Consider the following 17,088-nt stretch of genomic DNA (forward strand, 5'->3'; position numbering starts at 1 on the left):
ATTTGAGACGGCGTCTAACGCGTATTGTCGTCTTACTATTCGACACAAAATTTGGGGGTCCTAGGACCATTTTTCGCTGAGATAGCGGAAAAGTGCCGATACTTCCGGTCGGTAATTGAACGCCGATATTACGCTTCCGGCTTTACGGATCCAAATTCTGTCCGGTCATTTCTTCGGGGACACGATCAGTAACCTGTGTTGAAAATTTTAAGCAAATCCACCGAATAGAATTTAAATTATGGCGATTCTAGAATTTAATAAATTATCAACATCTTACTCAACATTGGTTGTCATGGCTACGGTCATTGATTTTTTGCCATAGAGCGTATAAGAACAACCGGAAGTTCGAGTCTTTATTGGAGCTGATATTTATAGTCCTACTTATTAGCTCTAATTTATTCCCATTGCACTTTATATTATTGATATAATTAGACATTTAATATTGGGATGGAATTATACATTAGGGAACAATTTTCGCAGGATGCAAAACGTATCATGGACGAAGTTAAAACATATGCCATTAATAACCCGAATGGTAAATTTCATGTTACATCACACATGAAATTTATTTTAGATCAATTCCAAAAATTAATTGACTCTGCCGAATCCTCATTTGACAAAATGAAATCTATGGAGCCTTTTATAGATAGAATTAATACATTGGCAACCAAGTCTGATTTGACTGAAATGATTAACACAGGAAAAATTTCTGATATTCAGGGTACCATATTAAGAAAACTGGACGCAATTGAACATAATCTCATTCAAACTGTAGGAGATGGGAATCAGGCAGTTATACAGAGAGAGGTATTAGAGAAAATATCTGCGATAGAGAGAAAAATTACAGAAAGTACAGATAAGGTTATTACAGATAAATTAAGAGAAACTGGAAATCGAATTAATGCCCAAATTATTCAACATTCTACAAAAATTATGAATAAATTAAATGTGGATTCCATCTTAACGAAAGCTCAAAAAATTGAGGAAAGCCTTGATAAGCTGAGGAACGAAGGCCCAATTTCTGACATCATTAACAACCAAATACATATGCAGGAACAACTGATTAATATAAAAGATAAAGTTGTTCTAAAGACAACTCAGGAGAATTTGAGTGGCCTTGGGGCGGCCTTGCCTGACGCCCCCATCTCAGAAATTCTTAAAAATCAGACATACATTCAAGAAAAACTGGAGAACTTGGCATCATACAGACACACAGACACTCCTCCACAAAGAAACTATAGTCAAGCTCTGAAAAACGGCAAGCTTTTTAACACTGATAAAAGACTGAGACACTTAGGAACAAACAGGGAGGTACTTCTCCTATACAGTAAAGACAGCGAGAAAAGTTGCAATAAAGTGCGGCAGATATTATTTGAGATGGTCAAACCATCGCAGTTAGGTATTGGAATTGACAAAGTGAGAAACATTGGAGGTGGAGGAGTTGCTATAGAGATTGGGAACCCTGAAAACGCTCTTAAGCTTGAGCGGCACATAGCTACAGAAGTTCCCCAATTATTGATAAGGAAGCCTCGGAAATTGCTGCCACATGTGGCCATTTTTTCAGTTCCTACTGAGATTACTAGGGAAGAGCTACCATTGTACATTTACAGACAAAATGACCTTATCAGTGAAACATATAAGGAAGAGGAATTCAACGAGGCTTTCAGGGCGAAATTCAGAATGGGAAGGAAAAATAAATATTACAACAATTGGGTTATTCAGGTAACACCTAGTCTAAGAAATCAACTTTTAAAGATAGAAAAACTGTCAATTCAATGGTCAAAATGTAAAACAACAGATTTCTGCCCAGTGCTCCAATGCTTTCGGTGTTGTCGGTATGGCCATTCCACAGCAATGTGCAGCCAAGAGATGCCCACATGTAGCCACTGCTCTGGTCAACATACCTATAACGAATGCACAAATATAGACCAACCTCCGGTATGTTGTAACTGTAGACATGAACACACCATGGCTGGGCATAATGCCAGAGATAGTTCTTGTAGGGTATACACGAGAATCAAAACCAATCTAATAAATAGAACTGACTATGGAATTACAGCCTAAGACTAAATTAGCTTCCTGCAATACAATATAGGTAGAAGCATTGCTTCTACTTCTATCTTAACTTCTATCATCAATCAATTTGATCTCATTCTTTGCCAACAGCCATATTGTGTGTTCCTGGATTTCGTTAACTCTAGCTCACCGTGTATTCATCGTCTTCACATCTAAATACTTAGTAACTACTTTAAAAGAGCTACAAGAGTCCTACAAAAGTGCCAAGAAAGTGCTTCAAGAACGCTTCAAGAGTACTTCAAGAGTGCTTCAAGAGTGTGACAATCATTCACGTCAAATACGCATCGAAAACGATAGTGAGATGCGTGAATGAAATAGAATTGTAGAATTTGACGTCAATATTGAAGAGAAAGGTACGAATAGCTGCAAACATAACTGGACCAAATGGAACTGACGCTAAAGAAAGTCCATATGCAGCAAAGAGACGACGCAATTTTACAAACAATTATTGCAAGTTTACCGTCTCGGCGAAGACGCCTCTAGTTTATAAAATTGTTCGTGCTATGCTTGTTATTGTCTGTGCTCTGTGCTCTGTGCTCTGTGTTTTTTTTTTTTTTGTCTACATGTCACTATATTTGTAGTTGATGTTATGCTTTATTCTGGTTAAATAATTTACATATCTGTAACTCATATATTTATTGTAACTCTGTTATATTTCATCCGGTTATGTATTACGGCACCGGTTATGTACCTTTGGTATCTTTTTAATTAAATAACTGAACTGAACTGAACTGTGTTATCAAGAAGTGAAGTAGTTCTTTTTATTTAGATGTTTCGTCCCACCGGAGGAGTCCCAAGTAGTCAGGTTTCGTCTTTCATTAATCGTAATAGGCCTCTTAAACTCGCCAAACAAAGAAAGGGGTGGTCTTCTTAAAATATAACCATCTTATATTTCCTTTCTTAATCTAACTAACATTAGTTATAACCTAGTTTAAGTAGATTTAATTAGTATAGTAGCGCGATTAAAACCGATTGTAAACCAACCGCCTTCGCGTTTGAATGTTCAATCCGGACTACCCGCATTGTACACAAAGGAAAAATTAATCAGCTTAGATTTTTGTAATCCACGTCAATAAACGAATAAAATTGTCTTTACTGTTACTTATTTGTAATACGTGTGCAATCCGTGAGATTATTCACATAACGTGGTTTTCTTTAACCCATCACACCACAATATATCAATCAATAACTAATCTATAATCTATATATATTGGGTTGTTCGGAAAGTAATTTCGTTTTTTTATTACTAGAGGAATTAGATGTATTTTTATCAGCCAATTTGATTTTAAACCACATTTTCATTATATAATTTGACAGCTGACATTTTAAGGCTTATTTGTAAGAAATTTTGTTTGATTCTGTACAATTGTTTTTTTTTCGGTGACCCATCAAATATGGAAAATCGAAAGCATCATTTTCAGCATATTTTGCTTTTTTATAACTAAAAAATCAAAATGCTGTTCAAACAAGAAAAACATTGTGGTACATGTTTTGGAGAAGATGTGTTGAGAGAAAGACAGTGCCAAAACTGGTTTACAAAACTGTGTTCTGGCAATTTTAATACCGAAGATACACCACATTCTGGATGGCCATTTGAAGCCAATGAAAACAAAATAAAGGTACCAATTGAAGCAATCTGCTGTATAACAACATGTGAAATCACTGCGAGATTAAATCCGTTAAATTGAACCGTTTATTATTATTTAAAACGAATTGGTTTCATTTCAAAGCTCGATATATGGGTTCCACATGTTATTAAAGGGAGATGCTCCCTATGGTGGGATTTTAAAGAAATTTGTTTTTGAGCTTTTACCAGGCAATTTAACAACTGATTCAAAAGTGTACTGCCATCGAGTAAACAAATTGAGTAATATCATCAAACAGAAAAGGCCAGAATTGATCAACAAACAAAGTGTAGTGTTTTACCATGATAATACCAAATTTCATACACGTTCGGTAACTGGTCAGAAACTGTTATAGCTTAGATGGGATGTGTTATCACACCAACCATATTCACCAGATCGGGCACACTCAGATTATTACTTGTTCCAGTCTATACAATTTTTTTTTAACTGTAAGACATTTACTTGAAATGACAATGTCAAAAATCACTTGGATCAGTTTTTTGTAAACAACGATCAAAATTTTTATGAATGTGAAATCATGCTACTACCAGAAACAATGACAACAGGTATTTGACCAAAATGGTCAATATATAATTCAATAAAATATTTATTTATTATAAGAATATTGCATTTATTTTTCTATGGAAAAAACGAAATTACTTTCCGAACAACCCAATATATATATAATATATACAAGTGCATACCCAGTGAGGGGCAGGGAGGAGTAGCTGCCCCTCCCTAGAAGAAAAATTAAAATGTAATACAGTTTCACGCATCTAAAAGCCTTTTACTGGTGCGCATATTATCACTCCAAACCAATTAGTTACAAACGTTTTCGAACCTTAATGGTTCTTCTTCAGGTAACAATCCCCTAACGGAATGCGCTTCGATTCTAAGTTGTGAAGAAATACAATCCAGAACGTTGTCCCATCCCAATGATGCAATCCTGAAGAAGAACCATTAAGGTTTGAAAACGTTTGTAACTAATTGGTTTAGAGTGATGATATGCGCACCGGTAAAAGGCTTTTAGATGCGTGAAGCTGTACTGTTCTCTGGTGTAGATATTATAACATCTTTCGAGTAAAATGTAGTAATTGACACACACACACACACACAGCACAGATATATCAATTTAGTATCAGTTTGAATAATGAATATTGTGACTAGACTAGAGCCATCTGTCATGAAATCTCATTTTCCTCCTCACTTCCTTGAAACTATTACGAGTTGCCCCCTCTAGTTCAGATCCTGGGTATGCTGCTGTATATATACAGATTTATTCAATGCCCTGTTAAGTAGACTTGACTATGAGAGTACTCTTCCAAGTTTTTATTTTCTCCACTGTTTTACAAAGATAAAACTCAATATCTTAAATTTCTCCAGCAAGTAGTATTTTAATGCACAAAAATGTTTCCAACCCAGTTTATGAATTTCACAACTGATGAAAATCCATAAACTGGGTTAAAAATGTTTTTGTGCATTAAAATACTACTTCCTGGAGTAATTTCAGGTGTTGAGTTTAATCTTTATGTTTCTTCTCCAGTTCCTGTGGTTTAGTTACTGTTTTACAATAATGAGACACCTGTTAATAGAGCATAGCTAACAGAGCAATCCATTTAAATGATCAAGTGTCAGTAGTATTTTTAAAGCAGAAGTCCACATAAGGGAGCATTGTTTTACAGAAGATTTTATATTTAATCTTATAATACATCACCACCTAGGGTGCAAAGTGACAGGGCTAAACTATAGAGTTTGTTGAAATATGTAATAGGATCAGTGGCGTGCCGTGACATTTGATGATAGGGAAGCTGTGTTTCTGTAAGAAGCCGACTTACAGGGGTAATCAATTAATTGCGCGTCAGGGCCCGTTCGTATTCGTTTGTTCGATAAGCCAGTAAAAACCGTATACTTCTTTAAATGTATTTTTAATAGATTATCTGACGTACTTAATAAATAAGAAAGTTCAATATAATTACCTCCGTTATTAGATTCAATAAATTCCCTACGCCCTCTAAATGCCAATTCTCGCTTCGAGAAAAAACATATAACTTCTATTAATTTAGATATATCTATTAATCGTAATTATCTTGTTATAATTTTCAATATTTATTTTATATTGTTTACCAAAGTTAAATTCTATTCCGCTTTGATTTCCAAATTGCTTCAATTTTACGAAAGAATCGTCATTCGTCATAAATTTTATCATCAAAATGTCGAAATTTTTTTGTTGACATGTTTATATTTAATTTAGGCATTGGTCTTTCTCTTTTAATAATGTTTTCTTTTTCATTATACGGTCTTGAACCAAAACTTTTTTAAAATAAATTTTTGAATCACTAGCCACAATATAAGGGCTAAAATTAAAATTATAAAAAAAACTTACTTAGCTCATCTTTGACTGCGTGACTTATCAATACTCAACTTGTACCACCTTATATAAGCAGCCTTGTTTAAAAGAATCTAACTAATGTTTTCGATCGTGTTTAACGACCTTCTTCAGGTTAGAACATTGAAAAAATCGAACATAAGAACGTTTAGCAGTAACGACTGCTCGTTTGGCCCGCTAAGCGATATTATATATCTATTAAAACTTTTGTTTCCCATTATGTGTATACCAAAACAATTCAATAAATGAAAACTTGCATGTGTCATTGTTATAATGCGCAAGTGCGAGTACAAACTCTTGGTATAACAATAAAATCTTATTCATTTTGTATTTGTTTTACTATTTTAAAAGCATGTTTGCCTAAATTGTGGCCCACCGTAATGTTACACGTGATCAAAGTGGCCCGCGAAACAATTTGGGTTGGCCAGGCCTGGTCTAGTTTAAATGGAAAAGTATTTATAAAAATTATTTATTTTTCTTTTAAAATGATTAGTTCCATTTAAATAATAATCTTGTAGTCAAGTAAAACATATATTAATTAAACAAAACTCTAAATTCAAAAAATAAAGGTTAAAAATGATTACTTCAATTACCATCTGTTCACAAAACAAGTTTAATCAAAAGTTAATTTTACTGTATCATTTTCCAGTATTGCTATATTTCTTTTTATAAAAAATTATTAAAATTATAGCTCAAATATTTTATTAATTAATGCATAATATATTAAATATCAACTATAAACACTATTTACCTTTAATAACAAGATGACCAACATCCCCCAGATTATTGAAGGTTTTGAAAATATTCTGTTAAAAATATTTTACGTATTAGAAATGAAATGTATTTTAATGAAAAGTATCACATTTTATTAATTTTTTTTATTTTAATAAATTCTATATTTTAACTGAACATATTTAAAATATAAAGTAAGAAATAAATTAAAATAATGCTACTTTAATAGCTTTTTATAATTTAATATAGTGATACAATCAAATAAAATATATTTACATTGTTTTTTAAGAATATTTTGTAAAATCATATTAATGAGACTAACCTCTATCAAGAAGTCTCTATATCTTTTATAAATTAGGTGTTATTTTACTCTGATATGATATGGTATGTAAGTAGTAAACAAAATTAGACTTTCGTAAAATTTCAGAATATTTTAAGAAACATTTTAAGAGAAAATAATCTTATAAAATTTGTTTGAAAAGATGTTTTTAATAACAATATTATATGTTAGATTGAATATTTTTAATATTCTTTCTTCTCTCCTCAACCCAGTTGGTGGGCAGTATTAAGTCCACCATTCACTCCTATTTAGCTATTTAGTGCTAATCTTGCTCTAAGGTGTTCTGCCTTTCACTTTATCCCAGTACTTCATTCTTAGTCATCCGCTTACATTTTTCTGTTTATTATTCCCTCAAAAAATAACTTCATCAATTCTGAATGTCTTAATAGATGTCCTATCATGCTGTTCTCTCATTTATTTATAGTGTTAAAATTCTTCTAGTTTCTCTTGGTCTCTGTAGAAGCTACTCATTGGTCAATTTTTTAATTCAAGCTACCTTCACCATTCTTCTCCAGCACCACATTTTAAAGGCCTCTTTTTTCCCCTCAATGTCCATGTTTGAGCCATATAGGGTCTCTCTGCAAATGTAACTTTTGATGGGTTTTCGCTTCACATCCGTAGAGATTTTCTGTAATGTCAGCATTCCTTTCATTCTGTAGAACACTTCCTCTCCCTGTGCAATTTTCAATATAATATATTTTCAAATCTTCTGTCAGATATCGGAAAGCTTATGAGGCTTTCCAGGTAACTGAAATTTCTCTAATTCTTTCTCATCTAGTGTTATTCTAGAATGTCTTTCATTTCCTTTTGAACAAATCATTATTTTTGTTTTTTTGTACGATTTATTTTCAAGTTGCATCCAGCTATTGCACTAAAGGCTATTTAAATATATCACACTAACCTTATAATGCTTTGCAGTTATTTTCTTGTATATATTGGATCTACAAGAAGATTGCTCAAACAATGCCTCTGTGAGCCTAAAACAGATATTGATAAGAAGAAAAACACTATTGCCTTAGCTATATATGCCAGTGAAAAAGGCATTACACCCAAATTACAAGCGACCAGCAAACTCGTCATATGCACCAACTTAAGAATTTGGAGGCATAAGAATAGAGATTTTTAAAGCAGAATGCCAGGGCCTTTCAATCAATTTTAAAGACAAAAAACAACTCTTGAGGGCATGGCAGGCTCTGTATGACCTGGAGTTATAACAGCCAACACAGGCACACATTGTTAGAAATTTAAAATTCAAAAGGAAATTAGAACATACCAGAAACAGAATAGAATGGGAATTGCACCAGAAAAGGTTTTCTCTAGAACGCCACCTGAAGAATGTCCTAGGGTGGACCAAAAATGTTTGTGACACGTTACAAAATAACTGCAAAGCATTATAATGTTAGTGTGATATATTTATCAATGCTTTGTTTATTGGATGGATGTTATTGTAAAGGCTATTTAGTGCATCATTAAAGTTTCTCAATGCCTTCTGCAACTTTTGTTTACAGTTTGCAACCAGAACTATGTCATCTGCAAAACATATTGTGTTGAAGATTTTACCATTTATCTTTAAACCTTTATGGTTAGTTTCCTTTTATTTCTTCATAGCTTCTATTTAAATGTTGAATAAAGTAGGTGATATCAACATCCCTTTCAAAATACTTGTTTTCCTTACCTTCTATTAATGCTACTTGTCTTTGTACAGTTGGTATATTATTCTTCTGTCTCTATAGTCAATTCTCAACTCCTTTAGAATGTTCAACATTATTGTCCAATCTATAATATGTTATCAACAAAAGCAATGAGTACTGGCATATCTGTTATTATTGATGATCATGCGTAGACTTAAAAATGCTTCTCTTGTATCTTTGTTTTAAACCAAACAGGTCCTCAGAGATATTGTCATTGACGATGTTCTCTAATCTGTAGATTATTATCCTTGTGAGGGTTTTTGATAAGTGTGACACTAGACTTAGTGTTCTGTGATCTTCACACTTTAACGTCCCCTTTTTCTTTAAATATTGGGATTAGCATACATTTTAATAAAAAGATATTTTAAAATAATAGTATTGAAGTTTTAACAACCAATGAAATATCTTCAAAAATATAGAATATAATAATATTAATAATAAATAATAGGTTATAACAAGAAATAAAAACACAAGAAAACATTATTCTCTAGAATTTCTTTTTAAGAACTTCAGAACAGAAATACATAGGCATTTAAAAATTTAGAAATGAGAAAACTCAACAATTTAAAACAAAGTATAAAAATATAAATGGAAGTTAAGTTACAGGGTAGCCAAAAGTTTTCTGAACCTGTAAACCAGTCATGGCAAATGATTTTCCAAAGGTAAGTCAAAATTGAATTCAAAAATTTCTGAGATGGTGGCAATTTCTAGGTTTATTCTTTGATTTTCTTGAGAACAGTTCCTTACTGCTGCCATAACTGGCAAAATTAGCTGGCTTCAATCCCTTTTTGGAGGAGGGCTATACTTGGGACCACAATGTAGGATTCGGTGAACTTGTTCTGATACCGTAACATTAGAGTAATTGTGATACTCACATTTTACCAGCACACACTTTTTCTTATGCTTGCTGGAATCCTACAATGTGGTTGCAAGCATATCTTTCCTCTGAAAAAGGATCTAAACAAGCTAATTCCACCAATTATTGAATTCAAAATTTAGTAACTCCAAATTGCAGATCAAATATTAAAATTTGAGTTAGTTAAAAAAAAATGCTTACAAATTTTACTTTAATATTTTAATCTACATCAGAAAAATGACAGTAAACTCTATATAAGTAAAAAGAAAATATTGTGTAAATAATGGTGTAAATTAACTTTCATTTGTGACTAGAATTTAAGATTGGCATATAACCTGCCCACACTCCCTTTCAAATTATCTTTCAAACACAGTAACCCAGTAACCCATGAATTATTTATCAAAATCACAGTAAATATTTTAAGATTTTACTCATTATGTTTAGCTTATTATTGTTTTTATGTTCTGAATCTGATGATTTCAAAATTATGTTTTCAAATTTTTAATATAAATAGTAATTTGAATTATTCAGAACACTAAATATACATACATATATATATATATATATATAAAAGCAATAATCTTAAAACTTTATTAAAAATTAAGAAAATAATTGAACACAAATAAAATACATTACAAATATTATTTATTTTAGACATTACAGATAAGGAAACTTTATTATTTATTAAAGAAAAAGATAAACTCAACAAAAACAAAGTAGGATAACAAAGTAAATATGGCCCTATTACTTACTCTCCCAAGCTTCAGTTTGAATCATTTAACATAAGCAAAATATTTTTTTAAATTGCACTTTTTTTAATTATCTAGAAACAATGTGAGCCAGATCCAGCCCTCAAGCTGGATCTGGGGACTCCTGTGATACACTATATGAAAAATATAAATATAATTTAATGATACTTACATATTTATTAATAAGAAATTGTCTTTCCTTAGGATCAAATTCATAAGTTGTTAAATCAGACACGGTATCGGGTTTGTGCATACCACTAATTGTGATAAGAAGATATATAGAACCTGCTCCATCTTCAAGCTCTTGCCAAATATTGTGTGTTTTTTCTGGAGTAAGACTGCTAAGATCTATTGTGCATCTTTGGAATAATTAAAATTGCTAAATTAGTAGTATAATAATTTCACAGTAGGAGTATTTACATAAATATTATATTTATTATATTAAGATGTTATCTGTGAAATTTGAATCTGAAGAATCATCATAAATTATAAGTATTTCCTTACCTATTATAATATTAATATGATCCAGTATTTTAGATAAAATTCATTAAGTTATATACAAATCATATTTCTCTCTTATTTTGTTTATTAATCTATTATTAAAGTTGTTAAACATTTATATGATAAAAAAGATATGTAAATGAAATTTATATATACAGGAAATTTTCTAATTAATGAATTTGAGAGGACCAATATTTTGAGTGTTTGATATAAGGAGAATTCTATATTTGGAGAATAACAACAGTAATCAGTTATAACTTTGCAAGCATGAAATGCTTTTAGAAATAAATTTACCTAATAAAGCATGGAAAAAAAACTAAATATGTATGACACTTGTTTAGTTTCTTTGCATTTCAGTTGTAAACCATTTATAATGTCACTGCAAGCTGTAATATTCATATCAGTATTCCCAGAAATCAGCTGAAATTCAAGCAAAAAGTTGCAAAAGACTATTTTATTGATGTGGAAAATGCTTAAAACTTTGGCTTTTAATTAACAGGATTAGCTTTTAATGTTAGAAATCTGTAGATTGGGGATAGAAGTCAAGAATAAATGCTTTTAACATAAAAATTGCAGTCTGGCATTGTGACAATCATATTTTTAGTTTATTTAATTTAAAATATATGCTCTCCATCTCAAATTAGTAGTGTCTTGTCCCTATACATCATACTTTTCCTGCTAGCAATAGCTGTGCTGGTCATCTATTTAACTCCTTTCAGGAAAAAATTTTTGAATTGAAATAATGTGACTTCCCAGTGCACAATACAAATTCGTATGTAGTTAATCAGGGCCTCATGTTCCTACGTTTTTCATATCTGGCCTCAACTTTTATCTACCTAACTCTGTTTTCAAGGTTAAGGATGGACAGACAGACAAGTGAGACAAGACAGACAGTGGGAATTTATAGGTATACAATTTTTTCAAATTACAGCCCAAAAAGTTGGTGATTGCCACAAAAACTGCCAAAAAATTTCTTTAAAAGTATCCCAACTCACAATAAATTATAGGATATGGCAGCTCTGACCTGTGTATATTTGAAATCACCCATAATTATTTAAGATAGTAATGCTCTCCTCAAATGAATGTATTTGATATAGTTTGTTGCAACACGAATGGCAGGAATTTGAATTAAAGGGAATTATACCATGAGATTTGAAATTAGTTCATTACATGGTATAATACATTCCATATGTTTTGTATATTGCATTTGTTAGAGATTGTCAGTTGTTTGTTACAGAGAGAAATTCATTATACTAATTTGGAATTACGGAATTTCCTGTATATTACACTGTTGTTCAAAAAATAAGCAACAATGAGATTCTTGTGAATAAAACTATTATTGATATTTTATTGGTTTGAATGAAAGTTAAAGAATAACTAAGGCATAAACCAGATACTAGCTCAGCCAATAATTAGTCAAACTAACAAAATAACACCTTCTACTTATAGCTGAGATAATTTTTATTGAGAAAAACAAACGTTTTCGGCTTACTCAATAAGCCATCCTCAGGTTATAACTTTCGAAAAAAAAGGAACATTATCGTTCCATTAAAAGAATACAATTGTTTGAAAAAATTCAAAACATTAGCAACGGACAAAAAGGAAGAACACGGTAATATAAATAAATAAATATACAAAAATACATAAAAACAAAAGGAAGAACATGGTAATATAAATAAATAAATATACATAAATAAATAAAAACAAAAAAGAAAGAACATGGTAATAAAAATAAATATACAATAAAATCGTTAGAGTGGGAATAAGAAGTAAAAGATGAAAAATAAAAAATAAAAATAAAAATGATTCCACTGGTGATACTTTTAAAAAGAATGGCAGATTATCGAGGAATGATGCCAAAACAAGCTAAGACAAGCCTACGAGTTCGTGATATATTTCTTAACCACGAATTTCCAAGCTGTTGGTAGGCTGTCAGCGTCCCTCGCATTTATGCATGCCTCTTCCAACTTGCTTTTATAGATTTCAATTTTTTCTGCGGTGCTCGCTAACGTTGGAGAGCTCAATGGTTTTACAATATCCGCTTCCTCCCATTTAATTACCGAGCCTTGGGTCTGCGCGTATTGCGAAAGTACTGTTGCGTTGGATCCTTTCCTGACGTCATACTTGTGCTCTTTAAGTCTTTTCCCTAAACTTCTTGTTGTGACTCCTATGTAATCTTTTTCGATACCTAGTTCAGCGTTCTCGTACGGGATTTTGTATACTCCTGCTCTATCTTCCTTCCTAAAGCGATCTTTATCATTCCTTAAGATTGTATATAGGTTCGGAGCTCTTTTTAGAACCATTCTGGTCTCCTTGTGGTTTGCAATTTCTTTCATAATGCCTTTTGAATTCTTGTTGTAAGTAAACTTTGTGATTTTACTGGGAACGTATTTTGAACTTCTTGTTGTGCCCATCTTATACTTTTTAACTAATCCTGCTATTGTGCCTTTCTTATATCCTAGGGATTCGGCCACTTGCGTGATTCTGTCTATTTCCTTATTTCTATTAATAACGTTGTCACAATAGGTATAGGCCCTTCTGATAAGAGCTCGGAATGCTGCCAGCTTGTAATGGTACGGGTCATTAGAATACGATGGAATATAAAGTGGGCTGTGTGTTGGTTTTACGTACACGTTGGTGGAAAAATGCCCTTCTTTGAACACAATATTAATGTCTAGAAAATGGATAGCAGGGAACTCTTTTGTTCCATTTTCAATTTTAGGCCATCATTGTTGTTGTTTACTCTTTCTACGAATTTGCCTATCATACTACTATTCCTCCATACAATAAGAACATTGTCCACGTATCTCTTGAAATATAATACATCCTTTTTAAAATCATACAGGACTTTTTTCTCCATTTTTCTAATGACCAACTCGCACAATATTCCTGAGACCGGACTTCCCATTGGTACTCCCCGTTTTTGCCTGTACGCTTGGCCGTTGAAACTAAAGCAGGATTCATAACATATTAGATTGACCATTTCTGAAATTTCTTCGTTGTAACGTGCTAATTCCGGGTTTACATCGAACAAGAACTCTAAAAGGGCTTCCTTACAAGACTCGATTTTTATGGAAGGATACATGTTTTCATAATCAAAAACCGTTGCAGCTTCCTCTTCCATTAATGATAAGTTTTGTATTTCCTCAACCACATTCGCAGGATCTTGTGCTACTAGTGCGCTGTTGTCAAGCTGAGAGGATATACACAGTGTATATCTGTGTAATCGCTTTTCTAAGATGAAAGTCGGTCCCTTGCGTTTTTCTACTATTGGCCTTATTTCCTTCCCTTCTTTGTGAGTCTTGGCGAAAGCAAACAATCTTGGCATCCCTGGTCTTGCGTTATTGCATTTCTTGAGAAAGGGTAAAATGGTGTTAAGTTTAGTTCCCGCTAGCCTTTTGACTCTCCTATCAATGCTCTCGATGATTTTGTATTCAACCTTTTCACATTCTGTTTTTGTTATGTAATCCTCCAACGCTTTGTTGTACGTTTGTCTTTTCATAATTACCAAAAGTTTACTTTTGTCCACTCTTGTAGCTATCAAATCGTTTACCCTCAACCATCTTTTAGTAATATCTTGAATATCATTTCAAGTTATGAACCAAGCAAATTGGAAGAAAGGAGGAGGCAAGAACAGTTGCATCCAGTTTACTAAAAGATGGTTGAGGGTAAACGATTTGATAGCTACAAGAGTGGACAAAAGTAAACTTTTGGTAATTATGAAAAGACAAACGTACAACAAAGCGTTGGAGGATTACATAACAAAAACAGAATGTGAAAAGGTTGAATACAAAATCATCGAGAGCATTGATAGGAGAGTCAAAAGGCTAGCGGGAACTAAACTTAACACCATTTTACCCTTTCTCAAGAAATGCAATAACGCAAGACCAGGGATGCCAAGATTGTTTGCTTTCGCCAAGACTCACAAAGAAGGGAAGGAAATAAGGCCAATAGTAGAAAAACGCAAGGGACCGACTTTCATCTTAGAAAAGCGATTACACAGATATACACTGTGTATATCCTCTCAGCTTGACAACAGCGCACTAGTAGCACAAGATCCTGCGAATGTGGTTGAGGAAATACAAAACTTATCATTAATGGAAGAGGAAGCTGCAACGGTTTTTGATTATGAAAACATGTATCCTTCCATAAAAATCGAGTCTTGTAAGGAAGCCCTTTTAGAGTTCTTGTTCGATGTAAACCCGGAATTAGCACGTTACAACGAAGAAATTTCAGAAATGGTCAATCTAATATGTTATGAATCCTGCTTTAGTTTCAACGGCCAAGCGTACAGGCAAAAACGGGGAGTACCAATGGGAAGTCCGGTCTCAGGAATATTGTGCGAGTTGGTCATTAGAAAAATGGAGAAAAAAGTCCTGTATGATTTTAAAAAGGATGTATTATATTTCAAGAGATACGTGGACAATGTTCTTATTGTATGGAGGAATAGTAGTATGATAGGCAAATTCGTAGAAAGAGTAAACAACAACAATGATGGCCTAAAATTGAAAATGGAACAAAAGAGTTCCCTCGCTATCCATTTTCTAGACATTAATATTGTGTTCAAAGAAGGGCATTTTTCCACCAACGTGTACGTAAAACCAACACACAGCCCACTTTATATTCCATCGTATTCTAATGACCCGTACCATTACAAGCTGGCAGCATTCCGAGCTCTTATCAGAAGGGCCTATACCTATTGTGACAACGTTATTAATAGAAATAAGGAAATAGACAGAATCACGCAAGTGGCCGAATCCCTAGGATATAAGAAAGGCACAATAGCAGGATTAGTTAAAAAGTATAAGATGGGTACAACAAGAAGTTCAAAATACGTTCCCAGTAAAATCACAAAGTTTACTTACAACAAGAATTCAAAAGGCATTATGAAAGAAATTGCAAACCACAAGGAGACCAGAATGGTTCTAAAAAGAGCTCCGAACCTATATACAATCTTAAGGAATGATAAAGATCGCTTTAGGAAGGAAGATAGAGCAGGAGTATACAAAATCCCGTACGAGAACGCTGAACTAGGTATCGAAAAAGATTACATAGGAGTCACAACAAGAAGTTTAGGGAAAAGACTTAAAGAGCACAAGTATGACGTCAGGAAAGGATCCAACGCAACAGTACTTTCGCAATACGCGCAGACCCAAGGCTCGGTAATTAAATGGGAGGAAGCGGATATTGTAAAACAATTGAGCTCTCCAACGTTAGCGAGCACCGCAGAAAAAATTGAAATCTATAAAAGCAAGTTGGAAGAGGCATGCATAAATGCGAGGGACGCTGACAGCCTACCAACAGCTTGGAAATTCGTGGTTAAGAAATATATCACGAACTCGTAGGCTTGTCTTAGCTTGTTTTGGCATCATTCCTCGATAATCTGCCATTCTTTTTAAAAGTATCACCAGTGGAATCATTTTTATTTTTTATTTTTTATTTTTCATCTTTTACTTCTTATTCCCACTCTAACGATTTTATTGTATATTTATTTTTATTACCATGTTCTTTCTTTTTTGTTTTTATTTATTTATGTATATTTATTTATTTATATTACCATGTTCTTCCTTTTGTTTTTATGTATTTTTGTATATTTATTTATTTATATTACCATGTTCTTCCTTTTTGTCCGTTGCTAATGTTTTGAATTTTTTCAAACAATTGTATTCTTTTAATGGAACGATAATGTTCCTTTTTTTTCGAAAGTTATAACCTGAGGATGGCTTATTGAGTAAGCCGAAAACGTTTGTTTTTCTCAATAAAAATTATCTCAGCTATAAGTAGAAGGTGTTATTTTGTTAGTTTGAATAACTAAGGCTTTTACACTTCAACTATAACATCAAGATGCTCAATAGTGGGTTTTGTATAACAGCATGTATGATGACCTTGGACTGCAATGCAGTCTTGACAACAATTTATGCTAGCAATGACATTGTTGATCAAGTTTTGTGATGTTAATCTTCATTCTTGTAGAAGAGTTTGTTGAAACTTTGAAAAAGTATGGGATACTGAAACTTATAATCAGTCTTCCTAACATGTTCCTTCCATATATGGCCTATTGGATTCAGGTCTGATGTTCTTGGAGGTCATTGCACGTGAAGAATTGTTTCACTCTCACGGGACATTCCAATT

The 17,088-nt window shown here is 32.7% G+C and overlaps 1 protein-coding gene across 11 annotated transcripts in view; it reads right to left on the minus strand.

The window, feature by feature from the left end:
* Nucleotides 1-17,088, minus strand: part of LOC136983798 (multiple C2 and transmembrane domain-containing protein-like) — a 122,112-nt gene that overhangs the window by 45,855 nt on the left and 59,169 nt on the right. For all 11 annotated transcript variants that reach the window (XM_067280650.1, XM_067280651.1, XM_067280654.1 and 8 more), the window contains 2 exons: nucleotides 10,628-10,814; nucleotides 6,839-6,893 (listed from right to left, as the gene is read on the minus strand). In XM_067280650.1, coding sequence (XP_067136751.1) covers nucleotides 6,839-6,893; nucleotides 10,628-10,814 — 242 coding nt within the window. The remainder of the gene's footprint in view (nucleotides 1-6,838; nucleotides 6,894-10,627; nucleotides 10,815-17,088) is intronic.

This window comes from Centruroides vittatus, unplaced genomic scaffold (assembly GCF_030686945.1).
Source record: "Centruroides vittatus isolate TY-2023 unplaced genomic scaffold, ASM3068694v2 contig_888, whole genome shotgun sequence".
Lineage (NCBI taxonomy): Eukaryota > Metazoa > Arthropoda > Arachnida > Scorpiones > Buthidae > Centruroides > Centruroides vittatus.